The sequence below is a fragment of the Diceros bicornis genome, chromosome 39 (genome assembly GCF_020826845.1).
Source record: "Diceros bicornis minor isolate mBicDic1 chromosome 39, mDicBic1.mat.cur, whole genome shotgun sequence".
Lineage (NCBI taxonomy): Eukaryota > Metazoa > Chordata > Mammalia > Perissodactyla > Rhinocerotidae > Diceros > Diceros bicornis.
Genome location: NC_080778.1, coordinates 11,030,187 through 11,054,881, shown reverse-complemented (window position 1 = coordinate 11,054,881; position 24,695 = coordinate 11,030,187). Strand labels below are relative to the sequence as shown.

Genomic DNA, 24,695 nt, shown 5'->3' with positions numbered 1-24,695 from the left:
ACAAAGAATTACCTGGCCTCAAAATATCAATGATGCGAAGCTGAGAAACCTTACCTAAAGCATGCACAGTTTATAATGAATTAGCTCTGTTCACTCACATTATTTTCTATGTTCTGTGATTCAGATGAGGCGCTTTGGTTGAGAAGGAATTTGAAAAGATAACCCTATGACTGTAATAAATTACGTGAAAAAAACGCATATTACAAAAAAATTAACCCCTTTTATAATATTTTTAAAAGCATAAGCAAATTTGATATCACTGTGTATTTGTATGTCTAGAAAATGGTTTGGAAGGGTGGACACAAACGTTAATTATGGTTTTCTGTAGGTGGTGGGATTATAAGTGTTTAATGCCATCTTTATATTTTTTGTTCTCTGATTTTTTTAACAATGAGCATATAACAGAAAAATAATAAATTATACAATCAGAAAAAATAAGAAATCTATTTTGGTATAAAGTTAAATTAAAAATTTATGTGGGAAATTTAAAAATACAATTTCGTTAGCCATGAAGTAGTTGTCCGTTTGTGAATGAAACTGGTGGACCTGAAACGCAGGTTTTTACATGCCCCCTGAGTAATGGGTTGGACGTAGAATCTCATGGAAAAGCTTTGCTTTGCTGGCAAGCGTGGGTTTTCAAATATGCTGAGGCCGATGTGATGGAAGACCCTCCCGGGCCGCCTCTGAGCCAGGCAGGCACCTTTGTAGGTGTGATGTGCCTGACGTGGTCCCTGACGCCGAATTTCTTTCTTTTGTAGAAACGTCTATTCAGACCAGCTTTACCATGACTGTTAAAGTCGATGGCGTAGCTGCAGGCGGAACCACCATGTTCATTCATAACAAAGTTCACAACCGGACGAGGACCCTCACATGTGCAGAGGTGAGTATGTTTGAGTGGTCCATGATTGCTCGTCATGCTGCACTATTACAGGTTTGCTTTGTTAAGTAAAAAAATTGTTGTACCAGGGCCGGCCTGGTGGCACAAGTGGTTAAGTTCGCGCACTCTGCTGCGGTGGCCCGGGGTTCGCCGGTTCGGATCCGGGGCGCGCACTGACGCACCGCTTGGCAAGCCATGCTGTGGTGGCGTCCCGTATAAAGTGGAGGAAGATGGGCACGAGTGTTGGCTCAGGGCCAATCTTCCTCAGCAAAAAGAGGAGGATTGGCAGATGTTAGCTCAGGGCCGGTCTTCCTCACACACACAAAAAATTGTTGTACCAATGATGGCATGGAAAACTCATCTAACTTTACACACCGATGGCCTTATAAATGCTTATAAACTTACACGCGTACATGCACATGCATACACGTGTACACACTCACACATACACATATAATACATGCACACACACACACACCATGATACCTGTTTTCCTGTTTGTGTAACTTCCTGCATGGCATGTCCACAGATGACTGTTGATGGGCTGCCTGTCACATATGAAGCTCTGCCACTGTTCCATGGTCATTCTTGATCGCTGGGGCTTTGTGTTGTTGCCATGCATGTGACGAACACTCTAATCCATCAGTGGGGGCTGAGACCCAGGCCTATTAGGAGGACTGGCCTCCTTTGTTGAGCATCTGCCTCAGGGTGCCGTGTGTGGCTGTGGGGTAGGAAACCTGATGGTCCCGAGTGGGAAAGGAGCCCTCACTGTTGATTGTGTCAGAATCCAGAGAGTCAGAACCAGCTCCCTGCTACAGCGAGAAGGCCGGGTCAGGACTCCCTGGTGGCATGGAGAACGTGGGGAGCGTCAAAGAAGAGCATGCATTTGGTTATGGGATTAGGAAAGTGGTTTCCCTCCAAGGCCTCGTGCTGGGTACTTTCCATACTGTGTCTCGTTCAGTCCTCACAGCAGGACCAGGGAGGGGGAACTGTTATTAGAGGCTGTTTTATACAAGAAGAAACTGAGGCTGAGAGAGGTCAAAACACTTGCCCGAGATCAGAATGAAAAGACAACCCACCAGCTGGGCGAAAATATTTGCAAATCATATATCTGAAAAAGGGTTAATCTCCATAATATATAAAGAACTCACACATCTGAACAACAAAAAAACCCAAATAACCCGGTCAAAAAATGGGCAGAGGATATGAACAGACATTTTTCCAAGGAAGAAATACAGATGGCCAATAGGCATATAAAAGATGTTCAACATCACTAGTCATCAGAGAAATGCAAATCAAAACTACACTAAGATATCACCTTACACCCATGAGAACGGCTATTATCACCAAGACAAAAAATAACAAATGTTGGAGAAGATGTGGAGAAACAGGAACCCTCACTCACTGCTGGTGAGAATGCAAACTGGTGCAGCCTCTCTGGAAAACAGTATGGAGATACCTCAAAAAATTAAAAATAGAAATACCTTATGATCCAGCTATCCCACTTCTGGGTATTTATCCAAAGAACTTGAAATCAACAATCCGAAGAGGCTTATGCACCCCTGTCTTCATTGCAGCATTATTCACTATAGCTAAGAAGTGGAAGCAACCCAAGTGTCCATCAACAGATGGTTGGATAAAGAAGATGTGGTATGTATACACAATGGAATACTACTCAGCCATAAAAAAGACAAAATTGTCCCATTTGCAACAACATGTATGGACCTGGAGGGTATTATGTTAAGTGAAATAAGCCAGACAGAGAAAGACAAACACCGTATGACTTCTCTCATATGTGGAATATAAACTAACACACAGACAGAACGGTTTGGTGGTTACCAGGGGGAAGGGAGTTGGGGTTGGGCACAAGGTTGAAGGGGCACATTTATATTGTGACTGACAAATAACAGTGTACAACGGGAATCTCACGGTGTTATAAACTATTATGATATCAATTAAAAAAAAAACACTTGCCTGAGGTGACACAGGTGGTGAATGAAAGGGCTGGCATTTCAGCCCATGTCTTATTCGTAAATTTGTGGCCTTAATACCCACACATACTACCTACTTAATAACAGTGACATACTAGGCCTGTTTATCCTGGCAAGAAAGAATTCAGATAGGGAACGATTCCTGTTCAGTGGCGGGCCCCTGGCTGTGCTCCCTCTCAGTTGACGGCTACTAGAAGATTCTGGAAAGGGTCAGAACCCTAGCCTGAAGGGTACTGGGTTGTTGGGAAGGTGTGCAGACACTGCTGCTCTCTTCCAGCGGAATCATCGCAGCGTCTGCTCCCCCAGCTCAGCAGCAGCTCTGCCCGGCCGGGTCCGTCAGGTGGACCTGGGCAGGTGGTGCCTTAGGGAAGCACGTGAAGTAACTGGACTCTCATTCTGCCTCCTCCTCTTATCACCTGTGTGAACAGCCTGGGCTGGTTTCTGAAATGTGTTTCCCTCGTCCGTAAGGTGGGGGTTACGCCTTCCCTGCCTGTCTGTGGAAAATGGCCAGGATCAAGTTGAATAACGGACGTGAGAGTGTGCGGTGTTTGTGCGTAAGCCCCACTGTGCCTGCTACAGTAGGTGCTCCATTGGTGCTGCTGAATAAACTGGAGTGACGACAGGTGCGGGGGTCTGAAAGGACCACTGTATAAGCAGCAGCCTCTCCTCCATCCCCGGGCAGACTGGTCCTGGAGTCCAGGCTCAGCTGGTAGTCAAGCACCTGGCATTGCTCTTTCTCGGACTGAGCAGGTGACAAACAGGTGGTCAGTGACTTTATCCTAAGGCTGGTGTGACTGATCTCTCTGGTTTCTCCGCGGCCGACGGGTTTCCCAGGACAAGAGACTTTCCGTTTCAGAACGGGGAACGTCTAGGGCCGACTGCGACAAGTTGGTGGCCCTACCTGAAGCCTGTGCAGAGAACAGAGCCAGGCTGCCTGGGAGGCTGCTTGTCTGCACTGGGGCTTCTTGGAAGCGCCCGCCATGCTGCGCATCGGTGGCTCTTTGTGCATCGCTGCGCTTTCTCCCCTGTCCTGTTGGTGGCCCTGCTTCAGTTGACACTGTGTCACTTTTGGGGACTTCTCTCTTCTGTTCTCTTTCTGCTCAGGTCTCTCCCAAACCTTGAAAGGAGCGTTGCCCTGATGTAAAAAAACACGGAATTTTTATGTTACAGAGATGCTGACCATCCTTTTATGTTACCTTTTTTTTTTTTTTTTGGTGAGGAAGACTGGCTCTGAGCTAACATCTGTTGCCAGTCTTCCTCTTTTTGCCAGAGGAAGATTGTTGCTGAGCTGACATCTGTGCCAATCCTCCTCTGTTTTTTATATATGGGGTGCTGCCACAGCATGGCATGGTGAGCAGTGTGTAGGTCGGTGCCCGGGATCTGAACCCGCGAACCCTGGGCTACCAAAGCGGAGTGTGCGAACGTAACCGCTATGCCACTGGGCTGGCCCCATTACCTTTTTCTGTGATGTAAAGAAAACAGTATGTTAGGCAGCAAGGTTGTCTGCACCTGCAGGTGAGAAAGCTTTGGTCCTCTCTCACAATGATGTTCAGAGGGGCATTGTAACCAGTATTAGAAGCGTGGCCTGAACTTGGGCCCCCTAGATCCTCAGGTGGTTTCACTGTAGTTTCTTTGTGTGTGTATGTGAATTAATTTTTTTAAAATTTTTATTTTATTGAGGTCATAATAATTTATAACATTGTGAAATTTCAGTTGTTCATTATTTGTCAGTCACCATATGTATGTGCCCCTTTACCCCTTATGCCCACCCTCATTCCCCTTCCACTCTAGTAGCCACTGATTTGTTCTCTTTCTCCATGGGTTTGTTTATCTTCCACGTATGAAGGAAATCACGTTTGTCTTCCTTTGTCTGACTTATTTCGCTTAACATAAAACCCTCAAAGTCCATCCATGTTGTTGTGAATGGGACGATTTTGTCTTTTTTTATGGCTGAGTAGTATTCCATTGTGTATATATACCACATCTTCTTTATCCGTTTGTCAGTTGATGGACACTTAGGTTGCTTCCAAGTCTTGGCTATTGTGAATAATGCTGCAATGAACATAAGGGTGCATAAGTCTCTGAATTGTTGGTTTCACTGTAGTTTTTTTAAACTTGAAGATATATACAGCGTGAGAGATAACTCTTTTGTTAATTAAAACATCCCCTGAAAATCCAAATTCTTAACTTGTAAGAAGTGCTTCTTTTTGCAGCACAGATGTATTTACTAATGTAAACCTGTTCATTCCTGATCCTGCCGAGGCCTTAGCTGCCCGTCTCTCCAAGCGTCGTCCTATGACCTGACTGTTGGAGACAGAAGGGGCGTTTGGTTTGGTTGAGACCGGGGGCCCCACACTCTCGTGCCCTGAGGGCAGGTGGCCAGGAGAAATGGGGGAAGCTGATCCGGTGGAAGAGAAGCCGCAGCTCAGATGTGATGAAATAGCCACTGGCTTGTGCTGCAGATGTGGGAGGGTCGGGCCTGTGGTCATCGGGAGCTCACGTCCTCCTCCAGGCCCCTCGCCACGGGCTTCGGTGCAGGCCCGGGGGTGCCGGTTGGCCTGAGGGTTTGAGAGATTTTGACTTGTACCTTAATGTTGCCATGCACACTCGCCTCTCCTCTGCCTTCTTTCCTGCCCCCAGATCAGCACCACCCTCCCCGCCCAGTGCCTTATCCTTTTAAGGCTTCTTATGTAACACCCAGATCTATTTTCCTCCCTGACCTCAGACATTCCTGGCTTGGGAAGCCTTTGATCAGCGGTAGGGGTAACTCTGCCCTGTTCAGAGCCACAGCTCTATCAAGTGCCACTGGAAAGCCATAGAGGTGCCTGTTTGTTCTGGGCGGTGGCCGGACGTTCTCTGGCACAGGGAGAGTGCATTCGAGCAGATGCTGGGAAGTTCCGGATGGGTGTGCTGGCCCGGCTGGCGTGGCTGGGGAGAGGTGTAGGGGGCAGTCTTCATCTCCCTCATGACTCTGAATGGAGGTGACCTGAAGAGACCTGATTCTTGATTCTAAAGGACAAAAGAAAGAGGCTCTGGGCAGACAAATGAGCATACACACCTGCATAATCACACTAGCTGTTGTCCGCCCAGCCTTTGCTTTGGAGGGGTCCTGACCTCCGTTCTAACAGAGATAGCAGCGGAGGGGTCTGTGTGGGGAGGGACAGGCTAATAGGAGAGAAAGAAAATATGTACTCCCTCTGAATGTTACAGCAGTGGCAGGAGTGGGTCCAGGAGGAGTCAGGCTGAGGGTCAGATCTGTCGTCTTAGCTTACATTCCCCCGTGCACTCGTGTGTTCGTGGAAATGTCAGCTGTGCGTCACATTGTCACCTCTTTTATATAGGTGACATATGATTTGAATCATCCAAAGTAGAAAGATTCGGGTTCGCCCCGTGGCGCAAGCGGTTAAGTGCGCGTGCTCCGCTGCGGTGGCCTGGGGTTCGCCAGTTCGGATCCCAGGCACGCACCGATGCACTGCTTGGCAAGCCATGCTGTGGCGGCGTCCCATATAGAGTGGAGGAAGATGGGCACGGATGTTAGCCCAGGGCCAGTCTTCCTCAGCAAGAAAAGAGGAGGATTGGCGGATGTTAGCACAGGGCTGATCTCCTCACAAAAAAAAGAAAAAAAAACGAAGTAGAAAGATTCTAGTGACTGTAAATCACATATTATTTGTTTCTAGAAATATCCATTTGGTTCTTTCTTTCTAAGAACTGTTTTTTGGCTGACATCTGAATTTTTCTGGGCTTCTGGCGAGTTCCCTGGGGATGATCGGTTCTGATCATCTGTTCTTGAAATGTGTTACTTCATGGGTCAGTTGGTGGGAGGGTGAGTCTTGCTTTCTTTAAAGTTACAGATCTTCCTTGTGTGTTTACAGAAATGTGCAGAAATTATCGTGGCTCACCTTGGCTACTTGAACTACACTCAGTATACAGTGACTGTGGGACTTGAACACCTGCAGCGAGCCGTCAAGGAAATGAACTTCACAGTAAGTATACCCACTGACCTCAGGTGTTTCCATGGCTCGTTTGTTTAGCTCCCATTCTTTTGTCAAATGGTTGAAATAAATCACAGCGTCGGAATCATGTCATTTTGGACAGTGGAAGGCATGTACAGTTTTAAAAAACTATAGGAAAACCAGTTTCTTAAGTGTATGGAACCAAGAATAGCTTAAAGAGACAGCATGAGATTGGAAAACTTTAGCGATGTTCTGAGATTGAGAACAGAGAAGGTAGAGTCGCCTTCCAGTTGGAAGGTAGTTCAGAAGTTACCAGGTGCACCCTCCTAGGAAGGCAGGACTCCCTTCTCCAGCCCCTGTGCGTGCTTTTCAGACCCTGCCAGAACCTCTGGTGAGGGGTGGGCACCACTCTTAGGTGGGCTGCCCCCAGTTGCACAGCTCTAATTGTTCGATTTTCCTGTCTCATGTCCAGCTGGAGTCAACCTCCTTGCTCCTTCCACTCGTTGGGAGTCAGAATAATCAGCACAGTGACTAGGAAGACAGGTTTCAGGTTGGACAGAGGAGCTGGGTTCAGATCCTGGTGCCGTCCTTTATAGTTGGACACTATTGACTCAGTTTCTGTATCGTAAAGTGGCTACCTCATAAAGCTGTGACCATTAAGTGAAGGTGCTGCTGGGGTCCTTTTTCGAATATCGCTTTATTGAGATATAGTTCCCATCCCATAAAAGAAGCCTGTTAGTAGTCTTTTCCCATTTCTCCCTCCCCCGGCCCCTGGCAACCACTAATCTGCTTTCTGTCTCTATGGATTTGCCTGTTCTGGGCATTTGATATGAATGGGATAATACAGTATGTGGTCTTTTGTGAATGACTGCTTTCACTGAGCATAGTATTCTCAGAGCTCCTCTACGCTGTGCAGCTATCACTTCTTCATTCCTCTTTTTGTCTAATAATATTTCGTTGCACGGGTCTACTACATTTTGCATATCTATTCATCAGTCGATGGCCATTTGGGTTGTTTGCATCACTTGATGGGCCTGTGGGTTGTTTCTGTTTTTTGGCTATTCTGAATAATGCTGCTGTGAACATTCGTGCACAGCATTTTATTTGGACTAATGGGTGCCCTTTACGGAGAGGTCGTGGTGTGTGGACTCTCCCCTGCTTCCCGCGCGCTGCCTCATCACTCGCCTTTGCGGTGGCGCCTGCCGTCTCCCTTCTCCCGGGGAGGCCTCTGGTGGGCGGGGGCTGGGGTCGTGCACAGTGCCTACTCATTGTGGACTCTCAGCAGATGGCGGCTGTTGTTACATTCATGTGATTTTTTCTTCATGGTCTGTCTCTAGACTCCCCCAAATGTGTTTTATTCTTTATCTACGTGATAACTACAGATATGTGTAGATGGCTGTCTCATTCCCTCTGAGGTTTTTCCTTTTCTCCACATAGCCTTGTGGGGGTGACTTCTGTACCCCCTCAGGCTCCAGGTTTCCTTCCCTCAGCCAACCCAGTCAGGCTGGCCGAGGGGCGGGGGCTCCCCGTGTGGGAGGAGCAGGCGGCCCTCCAGGCGTTGCTGGCTCCTCTGGAGGCCTCATCTCCCATCGGCTTGTGGTCTGCCAGCTGGTCAAGACCCCTTGGACTTACTCTCTGTAACTGCTATTCATTCTGGTCTTTTTCATTCTTTGCTTCTGTGGTTGGTTCCTAACCATTCTCACCCATTGCTCAGACGTTACACTTTGCTCTTGAATTTCTTCTCAGTGGTTTTGGCTGCTTGCTCAAGCTTCTCCTGATCTTTTGAGTTTGAACCTGGATTCTGTTCTTTGTCGTGTGAATGGTTTCGTAGCGCTTCGCCCTCAGCAAATCTGATGAGCAGTGTGCCTTTGTCCTCAAGTTCATGATTCGGAGGATGAACCCGATGGGGTCTGAGACAGATGCCCCAAGCTTAGGCGCACTTTGATCTCGTCCTGCGCAGACCGTCTGTGCCTTAGACTTGGCTATTTCAGAATCATTCTGATTCGAGAATGCACAAAGAAAAGAGCACCATGTTTCTCAGACAAGGGACCTCTCCTTTCCGTTGTCTTTATCAGAACACCGTCCCCTAAAAGCCATTTATCAGAGTTCTCCGCAGTTTTCCTCACAGGCTTTGCCTCACCCGGCCCTGTTACAACAGTTTAGGTCACTGTTTCATTTGTTTCGATTGTCGTTTTCTCCTTCCATCTTTTGTATCTATTTTACATTTCCTCTTAAGCTTATTCCTAGATAATTTGATACGTATTTCAGATTAACTTGGTACGTGTCATTCCTCCATTGCTAATGGAAGGCAGGTGATGTGGTATGATCTTACTCGAGGGCTCAACAAGGAAGTTACCGTCAGAACAGCTCACTTGGAGTTATGCCAGTAGCCGGGGATTCATTTTTCTAGCACTCTTCAGCGTCCAGAAAGCTAACACATAAGACCCTTGGGACCTGCAAGGGATGTCACCTAAGAGTTTTCTACGTTTTTGGTGCATTCTTTTTTTTTTTTAAGGGAAGAGCTATTAGAGTCTTTTTTTTTTTTTTTAATTTTATTTATTTATTTTTTCCCCCAAAGCCCCAGTAGATAGTTGTATGTCATGGCTGCACATCCTTCTAGTTGCTGTATGTGGGACGCGGCCTCAGCATGGCTGGAGAAACGGTGCGTCGGTGCGCGCCTGGATCCGAACCCGGGCCACCAGCAGCGGAGCGCGCGCACTTAACCGCTAAGCCATGGGGCCGGCCCCTGGTGCATTCTTATATTTACCCAGCAGAGTGCCTGACAGCAGTTAGGCTTATAATATGTATTTATTGTTTGCATTGAAGAATAACACCATAGCACTTCACAAATTAAGAAATTCGGATGGCCAACAGACTTATGAAATGATGTTTATCCTTGCTGTAAACTGAAGAATTAGAGAATACAAGAAGGAATGTATTTTTTTTAAAACCTATCACTGGCAAATAGTAAAAACACCAATAAGAAAAATAACCTGTAGTGTTGTTGAAATGCAAGTTCTCTCATACAGGTTGATGGGGGTTCAAATTGATGGAACTTTTGGGGGCAGTTTGGCAGTGGATCAAAGCCTCTATCTGCATATTCTTTTTTGACCTGGTAATTCTACTTCTAGGAATTTATTCTAGAGAAATAATTAGAAATGCACGTAAAGGTTTATGTTAAAACATGTTCCTCAGAGCAGAAAATTGGGAGCAATCTGTGTGTCAGCAGTGGAGTTCTAGTTAAATGAATAAATTCTTCTGTAGCTGTTAAAATAATAAACTGGTCACAAAATAGGATAGATAGCACACACTACCTATTGAAAAAAAATGCATGACATAAATATGGTGACGGATGGCAACTAGACTTTTGGCGGTGAACACAATGCAGTCTATATAGAAGTTGAAATATGATGTACACCTGGAATTATATAATGTTATCAACCAATGTGACTTCAATAAAATAAAAAATAAAAATAAAAATTTTTTAAGTGCATGAATTAAAAGTCTTAATTAAAATTTTATATTATAGAAAACTGTCTAGAAGGCTGCCTCTGGGTGGTGGGCTTAATGTTTAATTTCTTCTTTTTTTCCCTCTATTTTTCATAATGAGCTTTTATTACCTTTATAATCAGAAGAGAAAGTTATTAAAAAAAAAATGCTAAGATAACTGATATTTGAAAGAGAAGGTCCAAAATACACTCTAGCCGTTCACTCTGAGAAGCTCGGTTATGGCAAAGTTACCTCAGAAAGGTTGCAATTTGATGTTATGTCGACAGCTGTATAAAGATGAGTAAGAAGTTAGAGCACTGTATGCAAAGTGTTTCTATATCTTTTATAAAATTGCTGTTGAAGACAGTATCAATTACGTTGTGAACTCTGATCTGAACCTCCAAGCAGAATTTATTTTGACCATTTGTTATAATACCTTTTATTAGAAGATGAAAGCTATATAACTCAAATTTCTCTTTTGGTATTAGCTGCTAGAAATTTCAGAAATAAGTTTTATATTGAATTGTAGTAATTACTAATATCCTGGTATAGGTTTTTGGCACAATTGTTTACCCTCTTTCTTTATAATTTTACCATTTAAAAAACTTTAAAAATTGTTTCTATCTAATCTGGCTTTTTATTATAAACTACCTTCATCCTCTTTTGTAAACAAAGTATAAAGAATAAAATATATCTTAAAAGTATGTTAGTGTTACTGTAACACCACCACCAGAATGGCTAGAATGAAAAAGACACAAACATGCCCAAGTTGGCAGGGATGTGGAAGAACCAGAGTTCTGGCACCTGCTGCGGAAAGTGTGAATTGGTGCAACAGAAGTGCGTGTATATTGACTGACAGATATGCATTTAAATGTTCATGTCATAGCAGCACAATTCTTAATAGCTCCAAACTGTGCACCCCCTGTCAGCAGTAGAATAAATACACCGATTGTGGGATGTGCCTAGAATGGAATATTATGATTACAGCTACGTGCAACATTATGGATGATTTCACAAGCGTAATATTGAGTGAAAGAAGCCAAATACAAAATAGTACATAGTGTATGATTCCGTTTATATAAATTACAAAAACAGCCAAAATGAATCTGTGCTATTCAGTCAGGATTAGTGTTTCTCTTGGGTAGGTTAGGGACTCGAGGGGGCATAAAGGGAGGGGCTTCTAGGGTGCTGTGATGTTATTTCTGGATCCGAATACAGTTTACACCAGTTTGCTCAATTTGTGACAGTTCATTAAGCTGTGTACCTGGGATATGTATACAATTTTTTATAGGTTTATTATCTTTCAGTAAAAACTTAAAATATATAGTGCACTTTAAAAATCAGGGCTCATCAGAATGCTGCTTGTGTAACCACATACATTTCTTTAGACAGTTATTGCTTCTCTGACAGAATTTGACTTGAGAGTTTCTATTCCTCTTGGTTGGCATTTCCTTGGAAATCTTTGGTCTTTGGAGTTTTGAGTTCTGGGTTCTCAAAATCTAGTGTCGGTGCTTACTGTGTGTGGTGGTGCCCTTGGCTCTTATATGAGAGCTCCAGGACCACGTGGTCACCTTCCCCTGGGCTTCACCATTTCTTTCACTAGTCAGTTCTTCCTTGTGGTTGAAAATCAAGTTCAGGGTGAAAATTACCCTACTTGCTTCCCCAACCTACTGAGAGACAGAATTGTCACCAGCGCAGGCCCAGAGCATTCAGATGGTCTATTTTTTTTTTTTTTTTTTTTTGTGAGGAGATCAGCCCTGTGCTAACATCTGCCAATCCTCCCCTTTTTTTGCTGAGGAAGACGGCCCTGGGCTAACATCCGTGCCCATCTTCCTCCACTTTATATGGGACACCGCCACAGCATGGCTTGCCAAGCAGTGCGTCGGTGCACGCCCGGGATCCAAACCAGCGAACCCCGGGCCGCCGCAGCGGAGCGCGCGCACTTAACCGCTTGCGCCACCGGGCCGGCCCCCAGATGGTCTATTTTTAGCAGAATGTGTCTGTCCTTAGCAGACTTCTAGACAGTTGATGCTCCTTGTCCTGTCTCGGCCTTCGTGTAGGCTTTATCTTCTGTCTGGCATTGTTGATGCCACCTCCCTTTAATTTGAGAAGCGTGATTTCTCTCCTCTTGTCCTCAATCCCATATTCTATGAACATTTGGTTCATTGATTTCTGCTTACATATATGTCTTTTTGAAGTAAAGTGGCAATCCTTCTCTCTCTGCCTCTTTTATCACCTCTTATTCTTTTTTTTTTTTTTTTTTTTTGGTGAGGAGATCAGCCCTGTGCTAACATCTGCCAATCCTCCTCTTTTTTTTTTTTTTTTGCTGAGGAAGACTGGCCCTGGGATAACATCCGTGCTCATCTTCCTCCACTTTATATGGGACGCCGCCACAGCATGGCTTGACAAGCGGTGCGTCAGTGCACGCCCGGGATCCGAACTGGCGAACCCTGGGTCACCGCAGCAGCGGTGTGCGTGCCCTTAACCGCTTGTGCCGCCGGGCCTGCCCCCTCACCTCTTATTCTTTTGAATGCACCTTACCTGCATCCCATTGCCGTGTTCCAGTCAAGACCACCCTCCAGGTCTTGCAGGTACTTATGAGATATTGCTCATCTCCTTTGTTTTTAAAAAAGTTTGTTTCATTGGCTGTACTCTGCATATGCAATGGGGCATAGACTTTAGACACCAGGCAGATTGCTTTCTCTCATTTTTCTGTCATTTTCTCCTGAGCTTTGCGAGCACCTTCTCTGCACATCACATCAGCTCCCTGTGTCCTCAGGGCCAATCTGGGCATTTTTCCCTCTAATTACATGCTCTTCGGGTAGATTCTTGAGTGACACTCTGTAGCCAGCTGTTCCTGTCTCCTTTCCTCCCTTTCCTTCCTAAGCCATGACCTTTCTCTGGGGGATGAGATTAAAACAACAGCCCATGTCCCCGAGTCCCTGCGTTTTCTACCCGGTGGACACCTTCTGTGAACCGAGATGAGTGGCAGCAGGTGCGACTCTGATAAGTCCTGACGGGCTTCTTGGATCACACTTGGTACGTCGTTCTCATGGGGCAAATTACAAAAGCGTATGTTAGGCTCCCCCTCCCAGATATTTCTGTATAATTTCTGTCAATGTTTTTCAAGTCTTGGAGACCAGGCTGTGAATCCAAGCGTGGGGACCCGATTCCAGGGGGTTGCCTGGTGCTGCCCAGGTTGCCAGCGGTGACACCCATCTGAGCAGCCTGTACCCTGAAAAATCCCCCACCCCCTGTGTTCCTGTGGCTTTCCTTTTCAGAGCACTCTCTGAGGATGTCCTAAAGTATTTGTTCTCTGCCCCCAAATTAGTTTCTGGGAGCATTTTTACTGATTTTATTTTCTTTAAGTTCAGTTGTTGTATATCTGCACAGGATTTGACATATTTTCTTGCATATAGTCAAAGTTGGTGCTCAACAAATGTTGAATGGATGAATGGAGGAACTGGACCAAAAACCTGTAGATTTTAATTAGGGAGACAAGATCTAGAGTATGAAATGCACACTTGTTCCAAATGCCAGTTCACGGTGTGACAGGGTAAGCCCCGTCTCTGAAAGGACAAAGGCGGCTTTGTGAGCGCCCAAGGACCTTGACGCAGAAGCCAGTGGATGGATTGATAGCTCTTAAGATTTCAAAGTAAATGTCTAGAGCCAGACGGTTTTCTGGGATTTTACTCTGTTAATTTTCTTTTATTTTTTAATTTCAAATATACATTTTGTTGCTTAAAAATAATGCAAAAACAAAAACCCCTAATTCTATAGAATTAGGTCCATACAATGGCTGCTACCTAATTATGGCGCTGGCACAGGCACCGGCCAGCTATTTGTTGGAATCCCCGTGACCTTTCTCCTCCTAGCCCTGGCGTCGCTGGGTCCACGGCGACTGGAGGCCGCTGTCTGCAGTGGGGGGGCCAGGGCCCTGTTCTCTGAGCTTCTTACATTCTTCTCGGCCTCCCTCAAGGGAAAAGAGAGTTTTTAAGCCATTGGCACAGACGAAAGCCAGATGGAGCTGTGAGGCCGGTCTGGCCGCAGAGGAACCCAAAGGTGATTCTTCTCAGCTGCTGCCAACAGAGGCAGCCCCAGAGGGGAATCCTATGGGGAAGGGTTTCCCCGGATCAGGAAGGACAGGGAAAGGCGTGACAGGAGGAAAGTGAGGCTGGACAGAGTGTTGTGCTGACACGGAGTGCCCACCTCGCGTCGGAGGGCAGTCGGGCGCTGGGATCCAGTTCTGAAAGCCAGCGTGTAGCGTTGTCTCTTCTCCGTCTCAGCTCCTCATCTTTCTCCGTCTCCCTCCTGTTAATCATATTTTAGAACTAAAATGCCTGCTTTAAGTTTAGTTATATTTATGAATAAAGCACTGTCTTCTGGTGCTAATTTTTAAAGTGAGTGAGTTGCTTGTTTTGTACAGCTCTGACCGGATCTTAAGGCAGAATCCGCCTTCCTTCGGGGAAGTCCGTGGTTCTTTTCTTTTTTAAGAGTTACAGTCCCTTGAGGATCAAAAATGTATGCTTTCTTCACTGTTACTTTAAACACATTTTGTGAGTTTTTTCCTGATGGGAACACTTTTTTCTCTTCTTGATTATGCCTTAGAATCTGTTTTTTCAACTAAGGTATGTATTATACTTTTTTCTATTTGAATATTCTGTTCACATCAACTCTCCCCCATCAGTGCTCATGATCACTGCCACGATCATTTTGTAAATGATGCAGTTGTGAAATTTAAACACTGTAGCAGTAATCATCATAGTTGAATTGTTTTGGATTTATAATAGCAGCTCTTCTTTACTGAACTTTTGCTATTTGCCAGCACTGTGCTAAACTTGTTATATGCATCAGCTTAGTTAAATGTCATGGTAATTCTACAAAGTAGGTAACAGTATCCCCATTTCATGGAGGAGAAATCCGAGGCTTAGTGAGATTAAGTAAGATGCCCAACTAGGAAATGGAAGAGCTGGGATTTGAACCCGTCTCTGACTTCAAAATTCATATACCCTTAATCACTATGATCTCTACTTTCCCATTTGCATCGATTGTTAGTTGTTGGTTTTTGTTTGAAAGTTTTATTAAGGTATAATTGACATATAGTGAAGTGCACGTATTTAAAATATAAAATTTTATCCATTTTGACATGTGTATACCTGGGAAACTATCCCCATAATCAGGATAATAAGCATACCCATCACCCCTAAAAGTTTCCTTGCGCCCCTTCTCTTGTTACCTTCTCATCCCCAGGCCACCACTGATCTGCTTTCATTACAGATTCCTTTGTATTTTTTAGAATTTTATATAAATGGAATCATACAATATGTTTGAATTGTTTCACTCAGGATAATTATTTTGAGATTGATTGATGATGTTGGGTGTATCGATAGTTCTTTCCTTTTTGTGGCTAATATTCCACTGTGTGGATATAGCAGAAATTGTTTATCCACTCACCTGTTGGTGGACATTTGGATTGTTTCCAGTTTAGGGCTGTTATAAATAAAGCTGCTGTGAACATCTGTGTACACATCTTTGCATGGACATGTGCTTACGTTTCTCCTGAGTAAATACCTAGGAATGGAATGGCTAAATCATATGGTAGGGATATGTTTAACTGTTCAAGAAACTGACAGACTGTTTTCTAAGGTGGTAATTTTGTTTTACATTCCCATCAGCAGTGTTTGAGAGTTACACTTGCTTCGCATCCTTGTCAACACTTGGTTGGTCAGTGTTTTTAGTTTTGGCCATTTTAGTAGCGGTGTAGTGGTATTGCATTATGGGTTTGTTTGTTTGTTTGTTTGTTTGTTTTGGTGAGGAAGATTAGCCCTGAGCTAACATCTGTTGCCAATCGTCCTCTTTTTGCTGAGGGATATTGGCCCTGGGCTAACATCCGTGCCCATCTTCCTCTACTTTGTATGTGGGACGCCTGCCACAGCATGGCTTGACAAGTGGTGCATCGGTGCACACCTGGGATCCACACCTGCGAACCCCGGGCCACTGAAGTGGAGGGCAGGAACTTCACCGCTGCGCCACTGGGCTGGCCCTTGCATTATGTTTTTAATTTATAAAACTTTGAAAATGTCTTCTGGCTGGCATTTTTCTGACAAGAAATCTGCTATCATCCTTATCTTTGTCCTCTGTAATAATGCTCCTCCCCTCCAACCCCCTTATCCTCACCTTTAAGATTTTTCTCTTTTACTTATTTAAACAATTTAAGTATGGTCTTCCTTGTATTTTTCTTTGTATTTCTTGTGCTTAGGGTTCATTTGAGCTTCTGGGATTTGTGAATTTATAGTTTTCATCAAATTTGGAAAAATTTTGGTCATTATTTCTTCAAATATTTTTTCTATCCTCCTGTCCCCTCCCCCCCCCCCCAAGGAAATTCGAGGACTCCAAATACACATCTGTTAGGCCACTTGAAGCTGTGTCACCACTTAACTGATGCTGTTCGTTTTTTCTCTCTGTTTCATTTTAGGTGGTTTCTATTGCTATGTCTTCACATTCTCTGATCTCTGTAACGTCTGCTCTGCCGTTGATCGTTTTCTAGGTCTCTGCTTCACATATTCAGTCTTTCCTCTAGCTTCTTGATGTGTTTATCTGCTAATTCTGTCATCTGTGATTTCTGGGTCAGTTTCGATTGATTAGTTTTTTCCTCATTGTGGTTCGTATTTTCTTGCGTTTTTACATGTCTGATGTCTTTGATTCAATGCCAGACAATATTGAGTGTTAGATTTTGTATTCTTATGAATATTCTTGTGCTTTATTCTGGGATGTTGTAAAGTTACTTGGGAACGGGTTGATCTTCTTAGGCCTTGCTTTTAAACTTTGCTAGGTGGACCAAAGGAGCAGCATTAAGTCAAAGGCTAATTTTCTCCCACCACTGAGGTAAAAGCGGTGGGAGTATGCTACCCAGTACCCCTTTGATTGTGTGTTTTTTCTCTCTGCTTGTGGGAGCAGGCACTACAGCTGGCCCCTGTGAGTGCCAGTGATCCTTTTGGGGACTTTCCCCGGCCTTGGGTGGTTTACTCACACGCACGCGCTGGGCAGTGCTCGGGTGAGGACGGGAGGAGATGACCTAGGCAGGTGTCCGGAGCTCTCTCTGTACGGCTCTCAGCACTCTGTCCTGTGAATCGTGGCAGGGGAATTGTCTCCCTGGACTCGCAGGGGTGCATTCATGGCTCAGGGAGACCCCGGGCCCCAGTGCACGGCTCAGGGAGACCCCGGGCTCCACTTGGGTTCTTCCCGTGGCTTACTAGAGGGTGGGGCAACCAGAGGGTGCCCCTCTTCCCCATCAGCCAGAGGTTGTTGTCTCTCATCGCCTCATGTCCAGCATCTTAAACTGCGTGTGTGTGTGTGTGTGTGTATTTTTTTTTTAATGTTTCTGGCAAGTAAGGTAAATCCAGTGTCTGTAACTCTGTGTGTTCTGAAGTGCATTTTTTAAGTTGCTCAGATGATTTAAATTCAGTGCACTAAAGTGATGGGGCTCACTGGCCCAGTGCAGTGCAGTGTTCTGGTCTGGTATTGAACCTGGCTTGTGACCGAGGTTGGAAGGGCTGCCTTCTGCCTCCGTCAGGACGTGGTGCCTGCATCCTTGGCTGTTAGGTGTACACTTGATGTGAGTGAAACTACTCAGTCAGCGTGAGAACTGACAACTGTAATTCCATTGTACTTTTTTGGTTTCAAATTAATATTTATATGTCTCACTTAATCTTTTTTTAGAACATTCTACCCACTCACATTTTTGCATCTTTTAAAAATCCTGTCTTTTAGTAGAAAGCATAGCTTTTCCTAATAAAGTGTTGATATTTTTTCTATGAGATTTAAAAGCCACATGTGCTTGTTATGATTATAGAATAATTTATATGCCAGATTCATCATTAGTGTAACACTATTTAAAACTGTTTTCAACTCTTGGTAATTAAGATTTCCAAAGTCTGTGTTCTTCAATATAAAAATAAAATATACTAAGTGTTAAAATTTCAGAACATGTAAAACATATAAGGAAAAAGAACATTTTAAATTACTTGTAGTCTAACATCTAGAGGTAACTATTATTAATAATCGGGTGTACTTCCTCTTAGATGCATTTTTTTTTCAAATTGTTGTCCTGCTTTTCCATTTTAGTGGAAGACTTACAACCCTGCGTTTTCCCAGCTGGAAGTTTGGTTCCGATTTGTCTTTGTGGTGCTCACCTTCATCGTCACTGTGAGTACCGTTCACCAGACAGACTGTGTCAGGCTACGGACAGGAGCGAAGCTATGTTATGAATCATGATTATCAAAGTGCAGACTGCATGGGAGATTTATCAGAACTCTGAGATGCCCCTTCCAGTGGACCAACCCGATATGACTAAATATTCTGTGTGTCTGCTAGGATGCTGCTGTGCATAGGAGTGGTATGGTATCTTTTAGTAAGGACCTCTGTGTAGTGTAGTAGTAATTACCAATCACTGGCTTTTTAGTAAATTCTCATCAGTGAGCAACGACAGATGCCATTCAACCTGTGTGGAAGGGATTCTGCTTGTGTGCATGCCCTTCTTTGAGTGCAGAGGGAGCACATTCTCCGGTTTTTACGTGCCAGACCTTCCAGTCTTTGGGCTTTTTCAGGAGTAGGGCCACAGAGAAGTAGGTTTGGAAGTGCAGGCTTCTGGCTCATTTGGGATCCGAGTTCCATGTCCACAAGTACGCGGTGGCTTTGGGGTACCCTTAGAGCACAAGTGACCCCACAGAGTCCCCGTGAGTAAATCTGGGAATTGATAAATTGGAGGAAGAGGCAGTGTGCCCCCCCCTTAGTGACTTACTGCCATCTGAAGGGTGGTATGCTGCCTGCATCAGCGGCTTGCCTCGTGCCGATGTGGAGCGGGTGACTTTTAGGAGATGTGTCCGCTCTTTGCAGTGGTGGCCACTCCAGTTTCCACCCAGGGAACACTTGGTGCTTTGCAGACTAACCATATACAGAAGGACACAGGCTCGTGGGAGCGTGTGAGGAAGGTGCTGGACAGCCGTGACCCGGACCTGGTGCGGTGGAGGGCGGGACGTGGCCACTGGAGTACACAGGGGCTCAGGGTTGCTGTCTCAGGCCACACCCGGGGCTTCCCCAAGTGAACTTACTAAGGAGCAGCCCGCCCAGGAGGAGGTGGGAGGAGTGGGTGCTCTTTCCTTCGGCAGAGGGTTTATGGCCGTCGTGTTCCTTGTCCCCTCCTGCCCCTGTGCGAGCAGCTTGTGACCACCCTATCCATGGCCTCTTTGCAGCAGTGCACCCTCTTACCTCAGTTGTCACTATGGTCTCAGGAGTCAGTTCAGCAAAGGCTTAACTCACAGGTCTTGGCAGCTAGACCGTCGATGGAGGAAGACTTAGCACGACGCTAAGCTAGGTGTGAGCCAGGCCAGTAACTGGGGCCTGATCTGGTTGCAGTGCCTGTTCGCACACTCCCTCCGGAAGTTTTCCATGAGAGACTGGGGGATCGAGCAGAAGTGGATGTCCATTCTTTTGCCGCTGCTGCTACTTTACAACGGTAGGTGCCATTGTTATTTTGGAGCTTTCCCCTCTAAAATTTAAAGCTGGAGGGCATCCTAGAGGTGGCCTGGCCTCAGAGTCTCCAGAGGAGCCTGGGGGCCCCTGAAGGAACAGGTGGTGGCGCCCCCCAGTGCGGCGTGAGTGATGCTGCAGCAGGATGCAGCAGGGCGGGGGCCTGGCAGCTTTCACGATAAGCAAGTGATTGCTTGGGTAGTTAAACCTGGAAGGGCTACAGACACAGCCGGCTTGGAACTTGGCTGAAGGTGGCAAACACTGCTGTCTGTTCCTCTCTTGCTCCAGAGAGTGTTTGCTTCCAGAGCGGCCGCGTGGATCCCCAGGCCTGCGGGGAGAAGCGGATGGCAGGAGCAGACGGCACTCTGTGATGATCACTGGAGCAATCTGTTCACTGGCTTTTAGGTTTTTTGAAAAACAAAACAGCCTTTAGTTCACCACCTTCCCTTTGGCTCTGGCCGGGGAGAGAGCGATCGTGAGCTCTGCCCGCACACAGGGGACGGTGCCCTGTGCCGGGTGCTGGCGAGCCTGCCTCCATCAGGCCTTTCTGCCTTTTGCATTCCAGATCCGTTCTTCCCCCTCTCCTTTCTGGTGAACAGCTGGCTCCCAGGGATGCTGGACGATCTCTTTCAGTCGGTGTTCCTGTGTGCCCTGCTGCTCTTCTGGCTGTGTGTGTACCACGGGATACGGGTTCAGGTGAGCCGTCAGCCCTGGGCACTGCTGGAGGGAGTCAGAGACTCAGTCCTTCCATTCCATACTCTGGTGGTGACACTTACCATGCACTTGGCCTTGAGAACCTGTCTTCAGCCTCAGAGTCAACAGAAGAATGCACGCTATGTAGAAATGATTCGACTATCTGTGATCCAGTGTGGTCTATTAGGGCTTAATGGTTTGCTAGAATTACTGACTTCTGTATATCTTAACTTTTTTTCTTTGCTTTTTAGGGAGAAAGGAAGTGTTTGACTTTTTATTTGCCTAAATTCTTCATTGTTGGACTATTGTGGTTGGCTTCTGTTACACTAGGAATATGGCAGACGTGAGTAATTTTATTACATGTGAGCCTTCGGTCATGGACAGCATTTGACCAAGGGGGACAGATCCAGAGTTAACTGTATTTTGTGACCTCATCTGGAAGGGAATCTGTCGCCCAGTGTTTCAAGACTCGGTAGTGTGGCCTGAACTGAGGATTCATGTTTGCTTGAGTGGCATGTAGAGATATGCCTGATTCTTCTAGTCTAAAATGGAAGATGAAAAGACCACGTTGTTTTAGATACCTCCTTCTGAGAGGCAAAGACTTCATTTGTACAAATGATGCTCGGGTCAGCTCCTGGCTCGCCACTGCCGCCCGATGTTTTATTTTCTCCTTTGGCTCACGTCTATAAACTTTCCCATCCCCACACCAGCTCCCAAGGTTTATCTGTATTCATATTTTTGTCCTTCTGTAAAATGTTACCATTGCAGAAGCCTGATGTAGTAACAGCCTGATTCACCCAAATAGGATTTTCTGCAGAAACTAGTTCCATTTCAGGGCTATGATTTTGGCAGCTGGCACATCTAATTTCATGGCACAATAGTGATCAGACGTAGCTCACATCTTCTCCACTTCCCTCTCCCTGCCTTCCTGTCATCTCCCCTACCCAGTTGGATTTTTAAATGTTTCATGGAAGTTTATATTTACTTTCATTGCTTTCTTTGTGTACTCCTGTATTTCCTAGTGCCCATATATGCCGTTGAAAAGGTGCCCGGAAAACAGCTATTAAAATTGCAAGTAAAATGGTATAGGGATTTTCATAATGAAAAATACTGCAACTTCACAATACCGATGACTCTACAAACAGTTGAGTTAGTAGCATTGTATGCATTTCATTGTGATGTAGGATTTCTCATAAATTTAGGATTACTTTTTTTTTTTTTTTTTTTTTTTTTTTTGTGAGGAGATCAGCCCTGAGCTAACATCCGCCAATCCTCCTCTTTTTTTTGCTGAGGAAGACGGCCCTGGGCTAACATCCGTGCCCGTCTTCCTCCACTTTATATGGGACGCCGCCACAGCATGGCTTACCAAGCAGTGCGTCGGTGCGCGCCCGGGATCCGAACCAGCGAACCCCGGGCCGCCGCAGTGGAGCGCGCGCACTTAACCGCTTGCGCCACCGGGCCGGCCCCTAATTTAGGATTACTTTTTAAAAATCCATTACTGTTAGTTAGCAAGTAGTTTATGTTAATAAGTTTTTTAAAAAGCCAAATGGGAGAAAGTATAAAAAAAAAGTAACCTTGTTACTAATCTTTTGATTTTTATAACATCGTGTTGTAGAGTTAATGAATTACACGACCCAATGTACCAGTATCGAGTTGACACAGGAAATTTTCAGGTAAGGATTATTAATGAAGCCAGAGGATTTTTTTTATGTTGTTTAAAAAAAATTACTGAATTTTGTAACTTGTGCTATTGATACGAGCTTGCTAACTGGCTATTTGGGAAGACTATAGAAAGTTCATGGGTAGAAAATTTGGAAAAATGTATTTGAGTGGTATGAAAAATAAACTTTTAAAAATTCTGTTGTTGCTCCCAGTCCTTGGTTTGTGGTTGAAGGGTACAGAGGGTGTGTCATTTGAGAAACATTGTAGAACGATTAAGAAAACATTTTCGTTGCTTTTATTCTCTGAAGTAGCAGGGAGGTTTCCAGCGAGTGAATGGTGTGGCCAGGGCTGGCTTCATGGGCCAGCGAGCCCATAGACACAGGGCCTGGGGCTTGGGGTGATGCTCTGCTGTCACCGTCCTCAAGTTCTTTGTACTTTCTGAACAAGAGGTCCAGCATTTTTTTTTTTTTTTTTTTGAGCAAGATCAGCCCTGAGCTAAACAACCATTGCTAATCTTCCTCTTTTTGCTGAGGAAGATTAGCCCTGAGCATGTGCCCATCTTCCTCTACTTTATATATGGGACGCCGCCACATCATGGCTTGATGAACGGTGCACAGGTCCGTGCCCGGGATCCGAACCTGCTAACCCCGGGCCGCCAAAGTGGAGCGCGCGAACTTAACCACTGTGCCACTGGGCCAGCCCCAGGGGTCCAGCATTTTTATTTTACACAGAGTCCCACAATGATGGTCGGTCCTGAGTGTGGCTTTGTCTCAGCTCTCTCGGTGGGGTCGGCATGTCCCTGCCCCGCATAGGCAGCGCCTCCTGGGTGCAGCTTTTGCTGCTGGGCCTGGCGTGGATATGCTTGGTGCCAAGAGCAGAGGGAGCCCTGCTGGGAGTCTAGGAGTGCAGGAGTCAAGTTCCCAGTGCCAGGCAGTCTCAGAGGCACCAAGTTGAATCCTGACCTTGGTGACAGGCAGCATTTCTCCCTGTGGCTTTGCAGAGCTTCCTGTGAAGTAATAAAATCTGTGGTTCTCTGTGGGAATGGCCTCTGAGGAAGAGGGAAGTTGAGTGAATGATGACATGTTGCAAAGATGTTTATCTTGTGTTGAGACTGTGTGTGTCATAGGAAGCAGTGGGAGCGCCTGATTCTTCTCTGTAATCTGGTCAGGGGGTGCCGGTGGCCTCTCCACTCCATTACCTTTGTCCTCTAAGAATGTATGACCTTGTGAGGGAGCAGAGGCTTAGAAAATACAGACAGTATCGCTGAGTGTGCAGTGTCCTGCCAGATGTGTCCTTATGGACAGCGGGCCCCAGCTACTTGGGGAGGTGGCATCTTTATTTGCATTTTGTCATTTTTCTTTGTCTTTTTATTAGCCTTATAATGCTTTAATAAGTTTTTGGGGGAGGGGCTACACCTTGAGCTAGAGAGGAGGGGGAGGCATTCTGGGCCAGGAAGAGAGACGCTGTCCCAGAGTTGTGTGGGGATGGCTGCGAGGAGGAGGGCGATAAGCCTCTGCCGAGCAGGGAGACCGAGTGAGGGCACTTCACGGGGGCTGCATTCGAGAAGGGAATCTGGACGCCCTGGGCAGGCCCCAGGCCACGCTGTGTGAGGGGCAGGGCCTCAGAGGGGACTTGTCTACTTGGGGGCGGGGACGGTAAGGGAAGAGAGAGGAAGGACTGGTCCGACACACTTCCAGGGAAGGTTCTGCAGACCCTGGTGACAGACCACATATGAGTCTATTGGGTGAGGGTAACCCAGGTTTAGATAAAATAGTATAGAGTCGTGCTCATCTCCCGTTACTGGAGCTTTTGTCTGGTACGGTCCCCTTAGTGTTCACCTGAGGAAACTGAGGGGCGGCAAAGGCCCCTGGGTCATGCGCAAGGAGCAGCAGAGCTGGGCCCTCAGGGCCAGCAGGGGTGCTAGTGCTCCAGCCTCCCCAGATGGCCCGAGGGTGAAACCAGTGGTCCTGGGCGGCAGCCTCCTCCCTCCCTAGTCCTCTCTTTTTCATCTATAAAATGGAGGTAATCATGGAGTCTTCCCTAAAGAGTTGTTGTGAGGACTGAGTTAGACAAGTAATGTGGAGCACTCGGCACAGGGCCAGCACTGAGAAGGACTCAGGTAAGGCAGCCATCACCACTGTTATGGTCCCCTCTGTCCCTTCAGTCAGGCCGTCGGGGAAGCCAGCCGCTAGGGGCTCAGGAATGGTCGCAGCCTCTCTGGGAAGAACAGACAGAGTGGCCTACGTCTGTTACTAAAGGAGACACTGGAAATCAGAGACTTCCAGGAAGCTGAAAAAACCTAAAACAGACCCACGAGTGATCTAGTGAAATCCCTTCATTTTACAGAAGAGAAAATAAAGCCCAGACTAAAATTATGACTCCTGGTTTCCTGACTAGCAGTCCAGCACTCCATCCTTTGTCCGTAGAGGGGGATTCTGGCTCTGAGAAGAAAGGGCAGGGATGGGAAGATGGAATGGGGTAGGGGCACTCCACAGAGAGGAG

The 24,695-nt window shown here is 45.9% G+C and overlaps 1 protein-coding gene across 5 annotated transcripts in view; it reads left to right on the top strand.

Moving 5' to 3' along the window:
• Nucleotides 1-24,695, top strand: part of TMEM181 (transmembrane protein 181) — a 78,678-nt gene that overhangs the window by 44,905 nt on the left and 9,078 nt on the right. For all 5 annotated transcript variants that reach the window (XM_058534066.1, XM_058534070.1, XM_058534067.1 and 2 more), the window contains 7 exons: nucleotides 759-880; nucleotides 6,741-6,851; nucleotides 18,435-18,515; nucleotides 19,725-19,824; nucleotides 20,404-20,534; nucleotides 20,783-20,874; nucleotides 22,147-22,204. In XM_058534066.1, coding sequence (XP_058390049.1) covers nucleotides 759-880; nucleotides 6,741-6,851; nucleotides 18,435-18,515; nucleotides 19,725-19,824; nucleotides 20,404-20,534; nucleotides 20,783-20,874; nucleotides 22,147-22,204 — 695 coding nt within the window. The remainder of the gene's footprint in view (nucleotides 1-758; nucleotides 881-6,740; nucleotides 6,852-18,434; nucleotides 18,516-19,724; nucleotides 19,825-20,403; nucleotides 20,535-20,782; nucleotides 20,875-22,146; nucleotides 22,205-24,695) is intronic.